The 15,860-nt window shown below is 43.1% G+C and overlaps 2 protein-coding genes across 10 annotated transcripts in view; both read left to right on the forward strand.

Annotated features, from left to right (window-relative positions):
• The window catches only part of LOC115093114 (interleukin-1 receptor type 1-like), a 64,707-nt gene extending 59,116 nt beyond the window's left edge, over nt 1-5,591 (forward strand). For all 9 annotated transcript variants that reach the window (XM_029604827.1, XM_029604819.1, XM_029604824.1 and 6 more), the window contains 2 exons: nt 326-487; nt 3,932-5,591. In XM_029604827.1, coding sequence (XP_029460687.1) covers nt 326-487; nt 3,932-4,326 — 557 coding nt within the window. In that variant the 3' untranslated portion in view covers nt 4,327-5,591. The remainder of the gene's footprint in view (nt 1-325; nt 488-3,931) is intronic.
• Nucleotides 5,592-5,708: 117 nt separating this feature from the next.
• The window catches only part of LOC115092477 (interleukin-1 receptor type 1-like), a 140,201-nt gene continuing 130,049 nt past the window's right edge, over nt 5,709-15,860 (forward strand). The window contains exon 1 of the mRNA XM_029603319.1: nt 5,709-5,831. The gene's annotated coding sequence lies outside the window, so the exon portion shown is untranslated. The remainder of the gene's footprint in view (nt 5,832-15,860) is intronic.

Genomic DNA, 15,860 nt, shown 5'->3' on the forward strand with positions numbered 1-15,860 from the left:
ATCAACTTTTAAGAAGAGGAAATCATGGGCTGCAGTAAAGCTGCTTGAGAGCCAGATGTTGGCGTTAATCTCAAAATCTGGTTTGGTTCCTTGCCAGTCTTCCCCTGACAGTTACCCTTCCAAAAGTATTTATAAAAAGCAATTGTCCAGAGACCAGCTGCTGCCATGATTTACGTATCTGTTAAGTGTAAATGAATGTTTCAAAGAAACATAAAATGTGTGCTAATTGCTGTAATGGGTCACAGTAAAACAAATCCTGTCTTACAAACACATCACCACGTGGCAGGACGTTTTTTTGGCTTGACTCGTTCTCCTGTAATTTCAGATGGGAAGATCTATGATGCCTATGTGATGTTTCCAAAAAGCCGAAACAAAGAAAGCGTTTATCCAACAGACACTTTTGTATTAAAGGTGCTGCCTGAAGTGTTAGAGAGACAGTGTGGATATAAACTGTTTATTTTTGGCAGGGATGAACTTCCAGGAGAAGGTAAGCTTGAAATGATGAAAGAAAATACTAAGTATAACAGCTCTTCTCCAGCTTGGAAACTTGATTTAGAAGAAGAGAATTTGTAGTATAACATATGAAGGAGTGAATTTTCAAAACATTATGCACATAAAAATTAGCAGGTATTTGCTGAAGTAGCTTCTAATTCTTTAGAAGGTATTTTAACTTTTGCACGAAAATATACATGCAGAATAGAAAGGGGCGGTCTAGGGGTGCTCCTGGGCGGGGCTAACAGTTATGCGCGTAAGTCGCGAAAAAGACAACGTGCGTACATTTTCCAACTTAGTTGCGTATTTTTACACCTTCTAATTATCTGGTGTAAGTGAAAATTAAATGTGTTTATTGTGCCGTACTGCCTGGGTGGGAGGTCTGGGGGGGTGAACTGGGGGGGGGGGGGGGGTCGGAGTTCAGGCTGAAGATTCAGGAGGGGTCTCATTGACTTGGAGAAGGACTGGGAATACTGGTGGACTAATTAGTAAAACTGGTAATTTCCTCGCACATATGTTTTAAAATACACCGATTTACACACGTGAATCCCAATTTACATGAGTAATGTACTACTTTATTTTCGCGTGCAAAATATATGCATCTATTTTTAAAATAGGTGAGTAAAGTACATGCGTTCAGTGCATCGAAATTCGCTGTTTCAGTTTATTTATTTACTTAGACCATTTATTTTCCGCACTTGGGCATAAAGGGCTGGATTTTAAAAAGGTTATGCGCACCTGGCCTATTTTAACAAGGCCCGGCGACGCCCATAAAGCCCCGGGACGCGTGTAAGTCCTGGGGCTTGCAAAAAGGGGCGAAGAGGGGCAAGGCATAGGCGGGGTCCTGCTCCCAGCATAGCTGCCATATTAGCTGCTGTGCCGGGGATCGCGCGCCGGCAGTTGGCCGGCGTGCACAACTTGCACCTGCCCAGAGGCAGGCGCAGAAGGTAAAACAAAAATTTTTTTGGGGGGAGGGTTAGCGTAGGGCTGGGGGAGGGGAAGTTAGCGGAAGGGCTGTGAAGGTCAGGTTAGGGGGAAGGGAACGGGGGAAGGCAGCGCGGCTTGGCATGCGCAAGGTGCACAATTGGGCATCCCCCTTGCGCGCGCTGATCCCTGATTTTATAACTTGCGCGCGCCTGTGTGCGCAAGTTATAAAATCGGGTGTACATGTGTGCGCGGTGGGTAGCACGCGCACATTTATGCCGCGCGCGCTGCTTTTAAAATCAAACCCCAAAATGTTCCAGCTGGATTACAGAATAACATAGAAAAGCTGCACATAAAAACAAAACTATAAACAAATACAAATTCCAAATACAAAATAGGTAACTAATCAAATAAACAAAACCCTGCTCTGGGGTGGTCTAAGGTATAAAAGTTCAATTAGAACCGGCATCGCAGAAGGCTTTGCCTATATTCACATGTAAGCCTACAGATGCGTGAATGTGCCAGTGTAAATATACACAATATGTTATAATACATGCACATATAGGGCCTGATTTTCAAAAGAATTTACTCACTTAAAAATCGGTTTTACACATTCTAATGCACTTTACCCATGTAAATGAGCTTTTGAAAATTGCTACAGTACATGCCATTAAATTGTCTGTAGGATTTACCCACGCAAGGGCACTTTATACGGGTTAATGGCTTTTGAAAATTGTTTCAATACTAGTTACATTTACAGATATAAATCCTTTTGAAAATTACTCCCATGATACGCACAGTCATAAAATATCAGTGTAGATCTGTGTGTAGCCATTTACACCCATATCTGATGTCATGCCTGGAAAGTTATCCTCTAATTCTTTTCCAGTGCATCTTAGATCTTGTGGAATTCTGACATCCTACTAGTATCGTAGGGGTTAGTTAGACATATGCCACATCATGGATCTGTGAATCTCAGTGCAGTACTGGAAAAATTGCTTATCACTACAACCTTCAGAACGTGTTTTAACATCCCTGTATGCTGTGTTGTATTAGACACACAAATTGGGGGGGCAATTTTCAAAACTATGCATGTAATTGCAAAGTCTGTCGTTAACTTTCACTTTGAAACTTGCCCATGGCAAAAGTAGCTGCAGAGATTTATGCCTGTTTTTTTCTGCGGATACCTTTTCCCCGCAAAATAACGTGCATAGTTTTTGAAAACGAAAACTTCATGTCTTGTTGATCCTTCCTCCTACTTTTACCTACATACAGATTGGCTCTGAAAATTGCTTCCCTCCCCCCATGATTTACCGTATGTAAGTCTTAATAAATTGATGGATATTGAATGAAAGGAACTTCTTGAGATTCAAGAACAATTTTGACTGTACTTCTTGTATATTTTTTACTTTTCACAATCCCTTATATCTCCAAGAATGGGTTTTGATCAAAGCAATGGTCAATCAATATGATCTAATAGAACTTTTTTGTTCCAAGTCATCTGGGTCTTGATAACTCAAGAACTGTTCATCCAAATAAAACCATGGCATATTAGACTGCACATTTGTTTTGCAGGTATCTGAATAATATATACTAAGTACAGTGTCACGTATTTCCTTTAGATCAATGGACAATGACCATTTAGATAGTTATAGTGTAACTATAGATTGTACATAAAAGAATGAACCTAGGTAAATTGCTGTATTGTGAATTCTGCTTTCTCTTCCTTGGACATGGCACAACTTTTTTCCAGTCTCAAAAGATCCATAAATGACAAAAATCTTCCAGTTTAGCAGACATATTTATCAAATCTATTGATTTACTTGTAAGACAGTGTGATTAATCAAGCCAGTAAATAATATTGTCCTTCTGGAATGAGGTGTACTCTTTTGGATTATTTTATGCATTAGAACTATCCTTTAAAGGATTAGAAATCTATGAAGAACACACTGAGGTCCATATACTGTGGCAAAGTTATGGCATTGAATATACCCTGCTATCTTAAAGTTAGCTATAGCTAGCTTTAGGCCTGCTCTTTGGCTGTCTTAAAGTTATCCGGCTACCTTAGCTGGATAATGCTAAAAACTAGGGCTGTCTGGTTAACTTAGCGGGATACTTACATTCTGCCCTACAACGATCTCAGACCATCCCTTACACAGCCAGATAACTTTTTAATCAGTTAATTTATCTGGCTATGTCGGGGGCATTCAGACTGATGGGATTTTTGAATCTCAGGGTCTTAACTAGCTAAGTGCTAAACTTAGCCACACACACTGATTATTGACTTCAGTACCATTATATCAGGTCAACCAAAAAAATGAGTCTGTTGCATTGAAATCCAGAAGACCATTGTATTTCAGTGAAACATATTAAAAACAGGAAATTAAAAGCCAAGCTTTGACAAAAGTGCGTTTTGAAAAGTAAATGTGAACAGAATGGTTAGATGATCTGTATACATTTGAACTGCTACAACCTTTGACAATTTTTCCTTTTTTTAAAAAAATATTATTTCCAGCCATTGCCGATGTCATTGATGAAACCATGAATCAAAGCAGAAGATTAATAATAGTTGTAACAGGGATTCAGTCAAGCGATGACTTCTTTGAAGACGCATTTGAGCAGCAAATAGCATTATACGACGCTCTTGTCAGCAATAAGGTTAAAGCCATCCTGATTGAATTGGAAAAGATAGTGGACTATACGAACATGCCAGAATCTATTAAATACATCAAGCAGAAGCAGGGCGTCATCAAATGGAGAGGAGAGTTCACAGATAGATCTCTTTTACCAAACACAAGGTTCTGGAAAAATGTGAGATACCGGATGCCACCAGCACAGCGTTTTTCTTCACGACGTTTGGATTTCCAAGTTGGTACCTTCAGTACACCCCACATTATAAAAGTGACGTAGTTTGTAATCCATGAATGCTGAAGGTTTTGGTTTTTTTTATTCGTGTTCCTTGGGATTCACCTTTGTTTATGAAACTGCTTGATGGATCCCAAGAGCCTTTGCTAACTTCACACATTCCATAGACAAAGAAGCTCACTGAATGCCAAAACACTACAGATTTTAAGCCGCCTGCTGTAGCACGAAGAAATATTATATTTTTAATATAATAATGGTCTGAGATGTAAATATGTTGTACACAATACAAAGTTTTGCACAGCAATAGATTTTTGAAAGAAGAGAGAATCGTATGTACTTATGAATGAAACCATTTTGCCCAAAATAGTTTATAAAAATGTCCCACTGCAGTGGATTACATGAATATAATAAGTTGAACACCAAAATGTATCAAGACACTTATCTGAAAGAATATTTTGTATCTTAATTAAGGAAATTTTGTGAAGTATAATCAGATCAATTACAATGTTTATCTCTTGGATCTTAATATGAACATGTTTAGAGCAGCTTATTGGATGAGTCGACAAGAATTACATTTCATTGGTTAGCATAGTGATTATATACAGAGTTTCCAGCTGATTCATAGAATACTGATGCTCAAGATGTTACTTCGTCCAGCTGTCCGGTTGTAAGGAAAATGCTAAAGCTTGTTGCTAAAAAAAAAAAATAATAATAATAATTATAGTGGTTAACTTAATCAGGAAAACTGGCAGCATTTGCACGTTAGCCATTACTGTATCTGAAAGAAAATTGAAACAGGAAGAGAGCTGCTTACAGTATGAAAATGTTAAGAAACGTCAGAGGGTGAAGGGACCCAGTCATTAGAGACAGAGGATCTGGTTTAGTAACACGTTTCCCATTTTTTTTTCTTGGCCTTGTCCTGCTCTTACGAGGAAAGTAGTAGTGTGTATTAAATTTCAGAAGCAGTTGGATGGGACTAAGACTGATTTCTCTGTGCCTGAGCCTCAGGATATGAGCTCTTAAACGTAATTGTAGACGCTGGACTGGACCGTGGCATTTTATTACTAAACTCTCAGGGACGTGTACTACCTGTTGAATTTAAAATGGTGCACGTGTATTAAACTTATAGTAGGAAGTTCAACAACAAATGAGCCAGTTTAGGGCATTAGTATATATATATCACTAATTGAGCTGCTTAATTTTTTTTATTCCGTTTCATTTTTTTAAAAGGATGAGTGGTTTTAAACTTAGAGGTGTAGAAATACAAGACGACACGTGCAGCATTGGTAAATAAATGTTATTTTAATGTATACTTCTAAATGTACTGTGTGTTGATTTGAAATGCAGCAGCTGAGAAATATTCATCTGAAAACAAAATTAACGGTAACATCTGAAGTATTTGCGGTTCAAAACCACCCTGTGAATAAGCCTGCGTGGTTCAAAACTGGAGGCCAAAAGCCAGCTTTGTGGGAGAACCATGAATGCGGTCGCTTCGTCAGTAGACTTGGGAGTGGATGTTTTTGGCATGCGCGTTCGCCATGTTTAAACAGGTGTGAGATTTTGTCCTCATTTGACCATAAATTTGCACTTACAATAACAAAGTACTCTCTTTCTTTCAGGCAAACATGATTAAATCCTAGATAAATCAGTCTGACACAAAAAAAACCCCATTCTTGCATTTGCATGAATTACATTTATGTTTTGTTCTTGAATCTTGACATTTTCCTTTCATTTGCTACATCTTTAACACCACATCATAACCAAACATTTTTTATTATGCTTTCTCACACTGTCCAGCCCAACATGAAGGGGCTGGTGTGCACAGGGAACCTCCTCCATGCCCCTTGGTCCCCCCCCCATTCATAAAAGATTTGCCAGGCCTTTTGTGGCCCTTGACCCTCCCCTTCCCCTGCACCGTCATTTGGCCTTCCAAGGTTCTCTGCTTACCTCCCTTCCCCCACCCCAGACCCAACCAAACTGTAAGCAAGTTTAGGGGTGCAAGGACCTGTCTGCTACAGGACACTTCCAGATGCCTTCCCACCTTACTTCACATTCCTGAGTCAGGAAAAAGACGTGTTCTCCTCAGAAACAGACTTTTATTTATCAGATTTGGTAGGATATAGCATTTAGGAACTAACCAATTTCTGTCTGTAACACCCTGGCCACTAAGCACCAGTTTTCCCTAAAGAAAGTTCTGTACCATGGGTGGTAACAAACATGCCATAAACCTTAGCCTGCTTAATATGTTAATACTTATGGCTAGCTAACCTACCCCTGATCCCAATTTCAGGTGATACCCCCTCTGTTCACCTCTGAAGCAGATACTGGCTGGAGGTCTGGAGAATGTGTGCAGGGAAGGACTTACTTCCTGGGTTTGGTACTGGCAGAACTGACGGCGATCCAGGAAGGAATCTGGCTTTTGGCTCTGGTACTTGCCAGGCTGTCTGGGGCTTGCTCTCGCCCCTCACCGTGTCACTCACCACACCTGAGTGTGGTCTCCTACACCGGTCTCCTAGCCACACCTAGTCTTCTCCCTCCTCGATAGCAGGGGGTGCTGGTCTGCTTAGGGCTCCCCTTTCACTCTTCTGGTTCCTTTTCTTTCAGGGGGTCCTTTCTCTGGTTTCGGGGTCTCTCTCAGGGTTCACCTTTTCAGGGTGCCACTCACAGGATCCACTTATTTTCTCCTTATTTGCCCCCTTGTCTTATGCTTTTCAGCTGATAAATATGCATAAGCTCATGGATAATCACATGGTGGGTGGAGGGTCTTTGCCGCATTACAGGTCTTTCCCCATCCCCATTTCTTCGGGGTGAGAACTGCCATATCTGTATGGCAAGCTGTAATGCCAGTGTTTTTCTCTGTCTCAGACTGATGCCCCCCCCCCCCCTCTCTTCCAAAGGTGGGGGTCTTTCTGACCTCTGGATTTGCTTGGCCGGTCCCTGATTCCTGCTTATGAGCTTAAGTTATTGTTTTGTATCTCTCTCTTCTTTTCATATTTAAACAGGTACTTACAAACAGATCTGGATAATGTATCCTTCAGGGCAAAGTTTCTTCTTTTGCAACTGAGACGGTGTCTTTTGGGGCCTGTCAGTATTTGACTGACTGCATATTGCTTGCTTATTATGATTCATGTTTGGTGCTTTCAGTAGTAAAACATGAGATATTTCCCTACAAAACTCCTGAAACCAGCTTCATGTTATTTCTGGAAAGTCAGTTTTTTTTGTATCATCAGCAGTCCAAAAACGGAAAATGGTGCCACTAACTCAAATGCCTAAATACATCCTAAGGTGAATTAATATTCCTTTCTTAACTGACACATTTTAGCTTTCATTAATGCTGCATACTACATTCATGGTTAATATTTAATGTGGCTAATAAAGTAGATAGATTACTACAGATTTGCATTAAACCAGTATTGTTAACATACATGCAAATAGCATGCATCAATGTGCTTAGATTGGCATTTGCTAATGCATATTTAATAGGGATGTACATGCATTTGAAATGAATGGATAAAAAGCAACAAATGAGTTCATTTTTGGTTCAGTTCATTGGCTTTAAATCAAATGGACAGTGCCTCCAAAACTTAATTTAGTTTTGAATACTGTGACGGAATGCCCCTATCATCCCCCTTAAACCTGTGCAGGACCAGGATAGATGCCGTCCACCTTAATTCTTGAGAGAGAGAGAGTTCTGTGGGCGGGGCCCAGCAGGGAGGAATAAAAGTTGGGACCAAGTTGGGTTAGAGCAGGCCCCGTGTCTCCAGGAGTAGGAGCTCCTGACCCTCTCTGGAAAGTTTGAGCTGAGCAGAGGACTGCAAAGCTAGGCAGTTATTGTGACTGCTGTTTTCTGTTTGAATTAATAAAGTGAAATTGTATAAAAAAAGGCTAGAATCAGCATGCTAACTGCTCCAATCCAGAGGATATTGCTTGGCCATTCCTCACATATGGTGTCATGCATGGGATTTTTTTTTCTCTAAAACCTGGTACAGAGAATAGCCTAAAGCCTCCTGAAGGAAGGAAGAAAGTTTGTTGTGTGTCCTGCTAGTTGCAGTTGAAGGCAAAAGGGTGTGGCTTACAGAGCACACTGAAGCCAAGCAGCCCTGCTAGGTCTGCAGAGCACAGAGGAAAAATAACCCCTGGAGATAAAGTAGAGAGTGGTCCCTGGGGTCTAGAGAGAAACAGGTATAGAGTGTTCTGTGGACTGAAGAGTCAAGCTGTGTCCAAAATTAGGGACTGTACCACAGCATAGTTAGAGCAGGGTGAGGCAGATTTTGTTTTACTTTTTTTTTTTTTTTCCTTTTTGAAAAAAAAAAAAAGGGTTAGCAGAAAGAAAAAGCTCACAGTTGTGCATTGGGCTGAAACAGGGCATGGTCCTGCTATAGACTGAACATATCAGTGTGTCTGCACAGGGGCTGGCAATATTACCAAAACCCTGGTCTGGATCCAGTGGGTATCCTGCAATGCAGGCAAAGAAAGAAAAGAGAATCCAGTGGGCTTAAAAGAAATTGCCATGTACTTCTGATAGTGGGAGTTCCCCAGTCCCAAGAGTTGAGAGAGAGGGAGAACCTGAGGCTTGAGGTTTGGCAGCTGGAAAGGTCAGCCAGTATAATGGAGCTAGAGAACCCACCCCCAAAAGCCCAGGCTGGACACAAGAGTGAATGCCTAGAGTGGCTGGACAGGGAGTGCCAACAGTTCTGGAAGAGCTAGATGACTTGCTGGCAGAAATGCCCAGAGGGCTGGCCTAGTTGTGGCAACAGCCTGAGGTTGGCACTACAGGGGGTCCTGATGAAGACCTTGTCGGGTGCCCAAACACGACTGGGTGTCCAGAAACAGCTCACATGAGAAGTCCAGAGAATGAGGCTGTGAAGATCCCTGAGAGGGGTCACAGAGAGCCCTGGCAAGGGCAAAACATACTTCCCAGGAGGAGGCAGTATGGTGAGGCCTGAGGAATACAGCAGGGAAAAGCATGAGTAGGACGCTGCAAGGAGGCCTGAATTCAGCACTATAGGAGGCCCTGAGGAAGGCCCTATAGGTGCACAAACACTAAAGAGGAGGAAGCAGAGTCCCTAGCAAGAGGGAGCCCGGCAAAGCCAATGCGTGGCAGCGATGAGGAACCAGCAACTGGCACAAGCGAGTGTCTAGAAAGTGCTGAGAAGAATGCCAGAGAGGAGGCACCAGTCGCCAGAAAGCACCTACAGATGAGACCAAGGAAACCATCATTGGAGGCCCTTCAGCCAGTCTAAAACTTGCCGCTGGTCTGGATTTCAAACCCGGAATCAGCAAAAGGACTGGGTTAAAAGACTGGGGGGGAGGGAATACACAACAGATGGTGGTCTTCATGCGGTCTAGGGGTAACCCTGGTAGGTGGGGGTGGGAGTGAGCATAAACCTAGAACCCTGACCCAAGCCTAACTGGCAGAAGGCCAGATAAGAGGGAGTGGGAATGTGAAACACTTACATGGATGGGATCCAAACAGAGTGAAAACATTTGGGAATAATGGGTCCTAGTTGAGGGGGGGTATGTGACGGAGTGCCCCTATTGGCCCCCTTAAACCTGTGCAGGACCAGGATAGATGCCGTCCACCTTAATTGAGAGAGAGATTCTGTGGGCGGGGCCCAGCAGAGAGGAATAAAAGTTGGGACCAAGTTGGATTAGAGCAGGCCCCGTGTTTCCAGGAGTAGGAGCTCCTGACCCTCTCTGGAAAGTTTGAGTTGAGCAGAGGACTGCAAAGCTAGGCAGTTATTGTGACTGCTGTTTTCTGTTTGAATTAATAAAGTGAAATTGTATAAGAAAAGGCTGGCATTAAATCAATTGTGCAAAACTGTTCCAAATGGAGGATTACTGTAGCTTGCCCCAGCCTTCAAAAATATAACCTTGTTTGCTTGCTGCGACATATAAGGAATTGGATGCTAGAGAGTTCACACTTTTCTCCTACAGTACATTTACAAAGATGGTTTGCTCTTTATCTTCATTAATGCAAATAGATTCTCAGCAAATCCCATTTGAACACAACTATGTGATTCTCTCTTCCTGCTGACAAGCCTGGCTTCACTTATGCAAACTATTAGGCATAAACACAATCCTCTCTCCCCTTACGACCTTATGTGGGAATCCCCAGTTTCCTCCAGGTGTAGATAATGGGCGAAGAAAGGTTTGACACACATTTGCCAGTTATTCTCATATAATTCAACTATACTGTACAGTTTTCAAGAACTGTAAAAATTGTATACTTTATCCCGATCTGATTTTTATGCATAACTTCAGCTGAGAAATTACATACATTCCACAGGGTTTACCCATTTCCTTTTGTGCCAAAGATTACAACTAGAAGAACTCTTTTTTGGAGAAACGTTTAGTGAAATTGTCTTGTGCCAAGTTTTCTAAATTACTAGCCACGTTTGAAAAGAAAATGGATTTATCTGATTTATTAAGTCGATGGTCTAAGTCGATGCCTGAACTTTTACTGCCTTCTGAGGATATGCAACACTGTTTTGAAAACATTGCCACTATGTCAGAAAATATTACTCTTAGAGAATTGCAATACACATTTATCTGGCAATTATACTTCTCCTAGCACAAGCAGGGTGTTAGTCCTCACATGTGGGTGACATCATCCGATGGAGCCTGGCATGGAAAACTTTTGTCAAAGTTTCTAGAAACTTTGGCCAGCAGACTCCAGACTGTCCCATGCAACCGGAGGGACCAACAGTGGCCAAACAAGGTGCCAATGGGCACAACACAACTGCGGCGCTGTGGTAAAAAACCAGGGGCGGTCTGGTCCCACAAGAAGCACGAGCAGAGAGAGTTGGGTTTCAGGACTGGAACAGGTTGCGCAGGGCAGACTGAGCTGCAAACGTACGGAGAGAACTCTGGGTTGTGGCCCAGCAAACTTCGGTGACAGGGACTGTGTGCAAATAAGCCAGACGCCACCATCGCCCGCACAGAATGAGCCTTCACTCTGCCGGCTAGCTTAAAGGCCTGCCTGCACATAGCAGAAGGCAATGCAATCCACCAGCCAGTTCAATAGGGTTTGCTTATCCACCGCTGCCACCAGCCTGTTGGGGTCGAAAGACACAAAGAGCTGGGTAAACTGTCTGGCTCACTGTGCGGTCTAGGTAAAAAGCCAGTGCCCGTTTACAGTCCAAGGTATGGAGAGCACGTTTCCCTGGGTGGGAATGGGGCCTTGGAAAGAAGGTGGGTAAATCAGGCACCACCTTGGGCTAGAATTTTGGATGCGTACGCAGGACCACACAGTCCTTCGTGTGTGGTGCATACGTAACCAGGGCCTGAAGTTCACTGACCCTGCAAGTGGAAGTGATCGTCACCAGGAATACGACATTCCAGGTGAGGAACTTCAGACCCCGCATGAAGCGGCCAACTAGGGGCTGGACCGAAACGGGTGTGCCAGCAACATCTCGGTAGTACACGCTGACAGCTCTGAGGTGGACTCTGACAGAACTGGTCTGTAGCCCAGACTCAAGACAGGTGCCACAGGTAAGTCCAGCAGCCGGGGCAGAGGGCTTGAGAAGGGGTCCAACCCATGCCCTCCGCACCAGATGGAAAAGCGTTTCTACTTTGAGGAGTAGGACTTCCTACACAGTCTGAAAGCTGTAATGGCTGGAGGATCAGGCGCTCAACATCCAAGCCATAAGGGCTAGCACCCGGAGGTTCGGGTGGTGCAGGGTGCCCTAATTCTGCGATATGAAGTCGGGTGCTGTCCACAACGGGATGGGCGCACACATCGACATTGCGGCTTACCCAACTATACCTGACTCAATATAACTGCAATATCTGTAAGCGAGTCCAGGATTTTGCAGAGGGCCTTCCCCAGCAGCAACAGGAAGTGCTTGTCATTGGCTCGCTGGGTCTGGAAGCAGGGAAATGCGAGGTGTGCTCCACCTACGATGTTTTTGAAGGGGGGATTACGTCAAGGAGAAACAATGAGATTTGAACTCTGGCTTATCCCGGCTTGCGATGAACTGCTCTAACCGCTAGGCTACCTGGGATCCTAACTAGAGAGTGCTTATAAAAACGCAGTTTTAGAACATGGCTTTATCCCTTAGAAACCCTGTTGCGCTGGACCTCTGGCCCCTCACCCTCCTAGAATCAGCCCTGCCTAAGGAGCATTGGGAACAAACCTGGGGCTGTCTTGAGTTGTGTCGGGTTGCGAGAGGCCACAGAGTACTCCTCTGCTCAGTGAGGACACACGGAGGATTGTTACATAGGCAACCACAGTATCCAAAAAACAGAAGTGACACAATTGTAAATAGATGATTGATGCTTCTCCTGAATGCCTAGAAGAGGAGAATAGAAATGCTAAGTAGGTTCCTTAAGGTACCAGTTTTTAGAGAACCAGAAAATATATATATATAGAGAGAGAGAAATTTATTTTTACAGGAAAGTGCTACTATATGCATGTGGAATTGTCACTTTGGGGGTGTGTGTGTGTGTGTGTGTGTGAAGGAGGCAGGGCAATTTTTGTTCTGCCTACATTGGAGTGAACAATTTTCAGAGAGTGATTAAGCCAAGTATGTCGTTTAAAAATTTCCCTCTAGGTTTTTGTTGTTTTTTTTTTTTTTTTTAAATCTCTTTTACATAAGTAACTGGTTAAATTGAGAGAGAAAGCATAAAAATATTTTTGGGGAATTTTAGATGGTTAAAGAAGATAAGAATCGAGGAAGATTTCTCATTTGGTTGCACTAGCACCTTAAACCGTCAGGATGGAGAAGAGAGGAAAGGTACCTGCTCCTTTCCAAGTGTTTCCAGCAAGTCAGGAATTTCAGCAGGAGACTGGTCTGATGGATCGGGTTTATTTCTAAGTCCAAACTGCTGGGGGTAGCTACAAAAACTTGTCTAACATCATAAATACCACAGACATACAAAATCATAAGCAAGTGATAGTCAAAACTCATTAGCAATAATTTTAACAATTTTCCCAAAAGGTTTTATTCATGTATCAGTTTTAAAAAAAAGTATAGATACTGAACACACAATAGCACATGCTAACATGGAAAATAAATAAATATATGTAAAGAGCCTTAGTGGACTCTCAAAGGAGCCATCACGTGGAATAGTGTTCACAATGTATATTAAAAAAAAAAATCAAAAAACCTGAAGCTCATCAACATGGGCTTTTAAAATCCCAAAGGAATCCTACATGAGAGCTCCCAACATGCTCGTCACTTCCAGAGTATCCTCCGCTCACAGTGTAAAGGGGACTGTGATATGATAACATCAGAAGGAAAAATGTCTTCAGAGACGAGGTGTTTCCAAATATTCTTGTTAAATATAGGGACATTTTTCCCAAATGCCAAAGGAGTTTCCCATATTCTTAATAATTGTAAAGGCATTTGTAACATTTGGCATCTGTAACATTTGTTTTATATATATTATATCACATCTTGCTACAAAATGTGTTCTTTGTGTTAAATATTTGTGTTTTTCGTGCTATCGTCTGTTATTGTGTGTTTAGTATACGTATTTAAAATCGATAAATGAATAAAACATTTTTTTGGAAAATGTTTTAAATTGTTTCATGTTTTGACTTTACCACTTGCTCTTGGAAGACAACTTGTAAAGGGTTGTTTTAGCCTGTGTGGAAAATGGTGGTGTTTCAAGCACCATGGAGATCATATTGGACTTGCAGAGACTGTAGCTCCCGCAGTTTCCAGTGGACTGAGTCAGACAGTAGCTGTAGGTATTCATGACTCTGGCTTACCAATCTAAGGGGCCGATACAATACAGTGCACTCAGCCGAGTGCATGCATAACCCGCAGTTGGATGAAATAAGGGGATTAGCGCCTCTATAACGCACATCCAATGCGGAGTGAATCTAATAGCGCTAATCACATGCAAAAGCATGTGAATGAGGCTATTAGGCATTCACTCCCGATGCAAAAAAAAAAAAGTGCATATAGGATGCACATTTAGCAATCAGAAATTAATGTCTGCCTGGAGCAGGCATTAATTGCTGAGTGCTCCTTAAACCAGTACAGAAAAGCAGAAAAAACTGCTTTCCTGTACTGCCTCCTACTTAATATCATTGCGATATTAAGTAGGAGGAAAAAGTAAATTAACAAAAAAAAAAAAAAAAAGCTAACAAAAAAAAAATGCTGGCAGTCAGGTGCAGGAAACGGAAACTCAATTGAGAAGCGTCCATTTCCTGAACCCCTCTGGCTGTGCGGTGCTTAGGAAAGCCGACGCCGATAAACTTGACATCAGTTTTCCTAACAGGCAGAGGGCTAACGTGACCCCCCCCGATTTAAATATTGCGCTAATCCCCTTATTGCATATTGGGGCGGATTTTAAAAGGGCCGCGCGCGTAAATCCTTCCGGATTTACGCGCGCAGGGCCCTCGCACGCCGGCGCGCCTAAAGCCCCGGGACACGCGTAAGTCCTGGGGCTTTCGAAAAGGGGTGGGAGGGGGCGTGCCCCGGTGTTTCGGGGGCGTGGCTCCGGCCCGGGGGCGTGGTCGAGGTCTCCGGACTAGCCCCCGGGACCGGAGGACGGAGCGGGGCTGCCGGCGACGCGCGCAAAGTTACGCTTGCTTTCAGCAGGCGTAACTTTGCCGACAAAGGTAAGGGGGGGTTTAGATAGGGCCGGGGGGGGGGGGTGGGTTAGGTAGGGGAAGGGAGGGGAAGGTGGGGGGAGGGCGAAGAAAAGTTCCCTCCGAGGCCGCTTCGAAATCGGAGTGGCTTCGAAGGGAACATGCAGCTCGCGCTGGGCTCGGCGTGCGCAGGTTGCACAAATGTGCACCCCCTTGTGCGCGCCGACCCCGGATTTTATAAGATACGCGTGGCTACGCGCGTAACTTATAAAATCCAGCGTACTTTTAAAAAAATCTGCCCCATTGTGTTCAGTGCCCGCTTTCTCCGCCAAAATATTGCATCGGCCCCCCTAAGAGAAGAATAACTCAGTTCAACACCAACCACCCAGAATTTGATGGTAGATAAACACCACAAGGCCCTTCTCATCTGTCCTCTTGTCCCCTCCCTTTAGTAATATTGCAGTCAGTATTTGAGCTCTGCCTTTTGCTTTATTGCTCCTTTATTTTTTTAAAAATTATCCAAGGCACTTTTCAAGCCACATTAGCTTTCACTGGAGTAAAAAGAAAAACATTTTGCAAAACAACCACTTGAAGTCCCAGAAGCATTCTTATCCTTTCTCTGTTCCTGTCGTGTGACACAGCTGTCGATCAAACAGATCCTTCTCATTATAAAAAAAAAAGACTTCAGGTCTAAATTTTTGGGCAAACGCAAGGCAAAAACCATCTGTAAAGTCGGTTTGCATAATTTTGAAATAGCGCATCTTTTACCCAGGATGGAATTTCCAGTAACGTCTCGGTGGGGGACAAAAAATGCAACAGCAAGAATTGCCTAAGTAATAAGCTTGTGGAAAACCCACAGCAATGTCTTCAGAACTTTCAGCAGATTTTGGTTCGGTGATTGTTTCTCTCCCTTACATTATCGAATGCAAGATATTTTAAAACTGTGCCAGCAAACTGACTTGGAGACTTTTTTTTTGCACTTTGTTGCCTCCTCCTGATCCAAGTAGAAAGGAAATGGCCATCCCGGTTCCCG

Source organism: Rhinatrema bivittatum, chromosome 5, assembly GCF_901001135.1.
Source record: "Rhinatrema bivittatum chromosome 5, aRhiBiv1.1, whole genome shotgun sequence".
NCBI lineage: Eukaryota > Metazoa > Chordata > Amphibia > Gymnophiona > Rhinatrematidae > Rhinatrema > Rhinatrema bivittatum.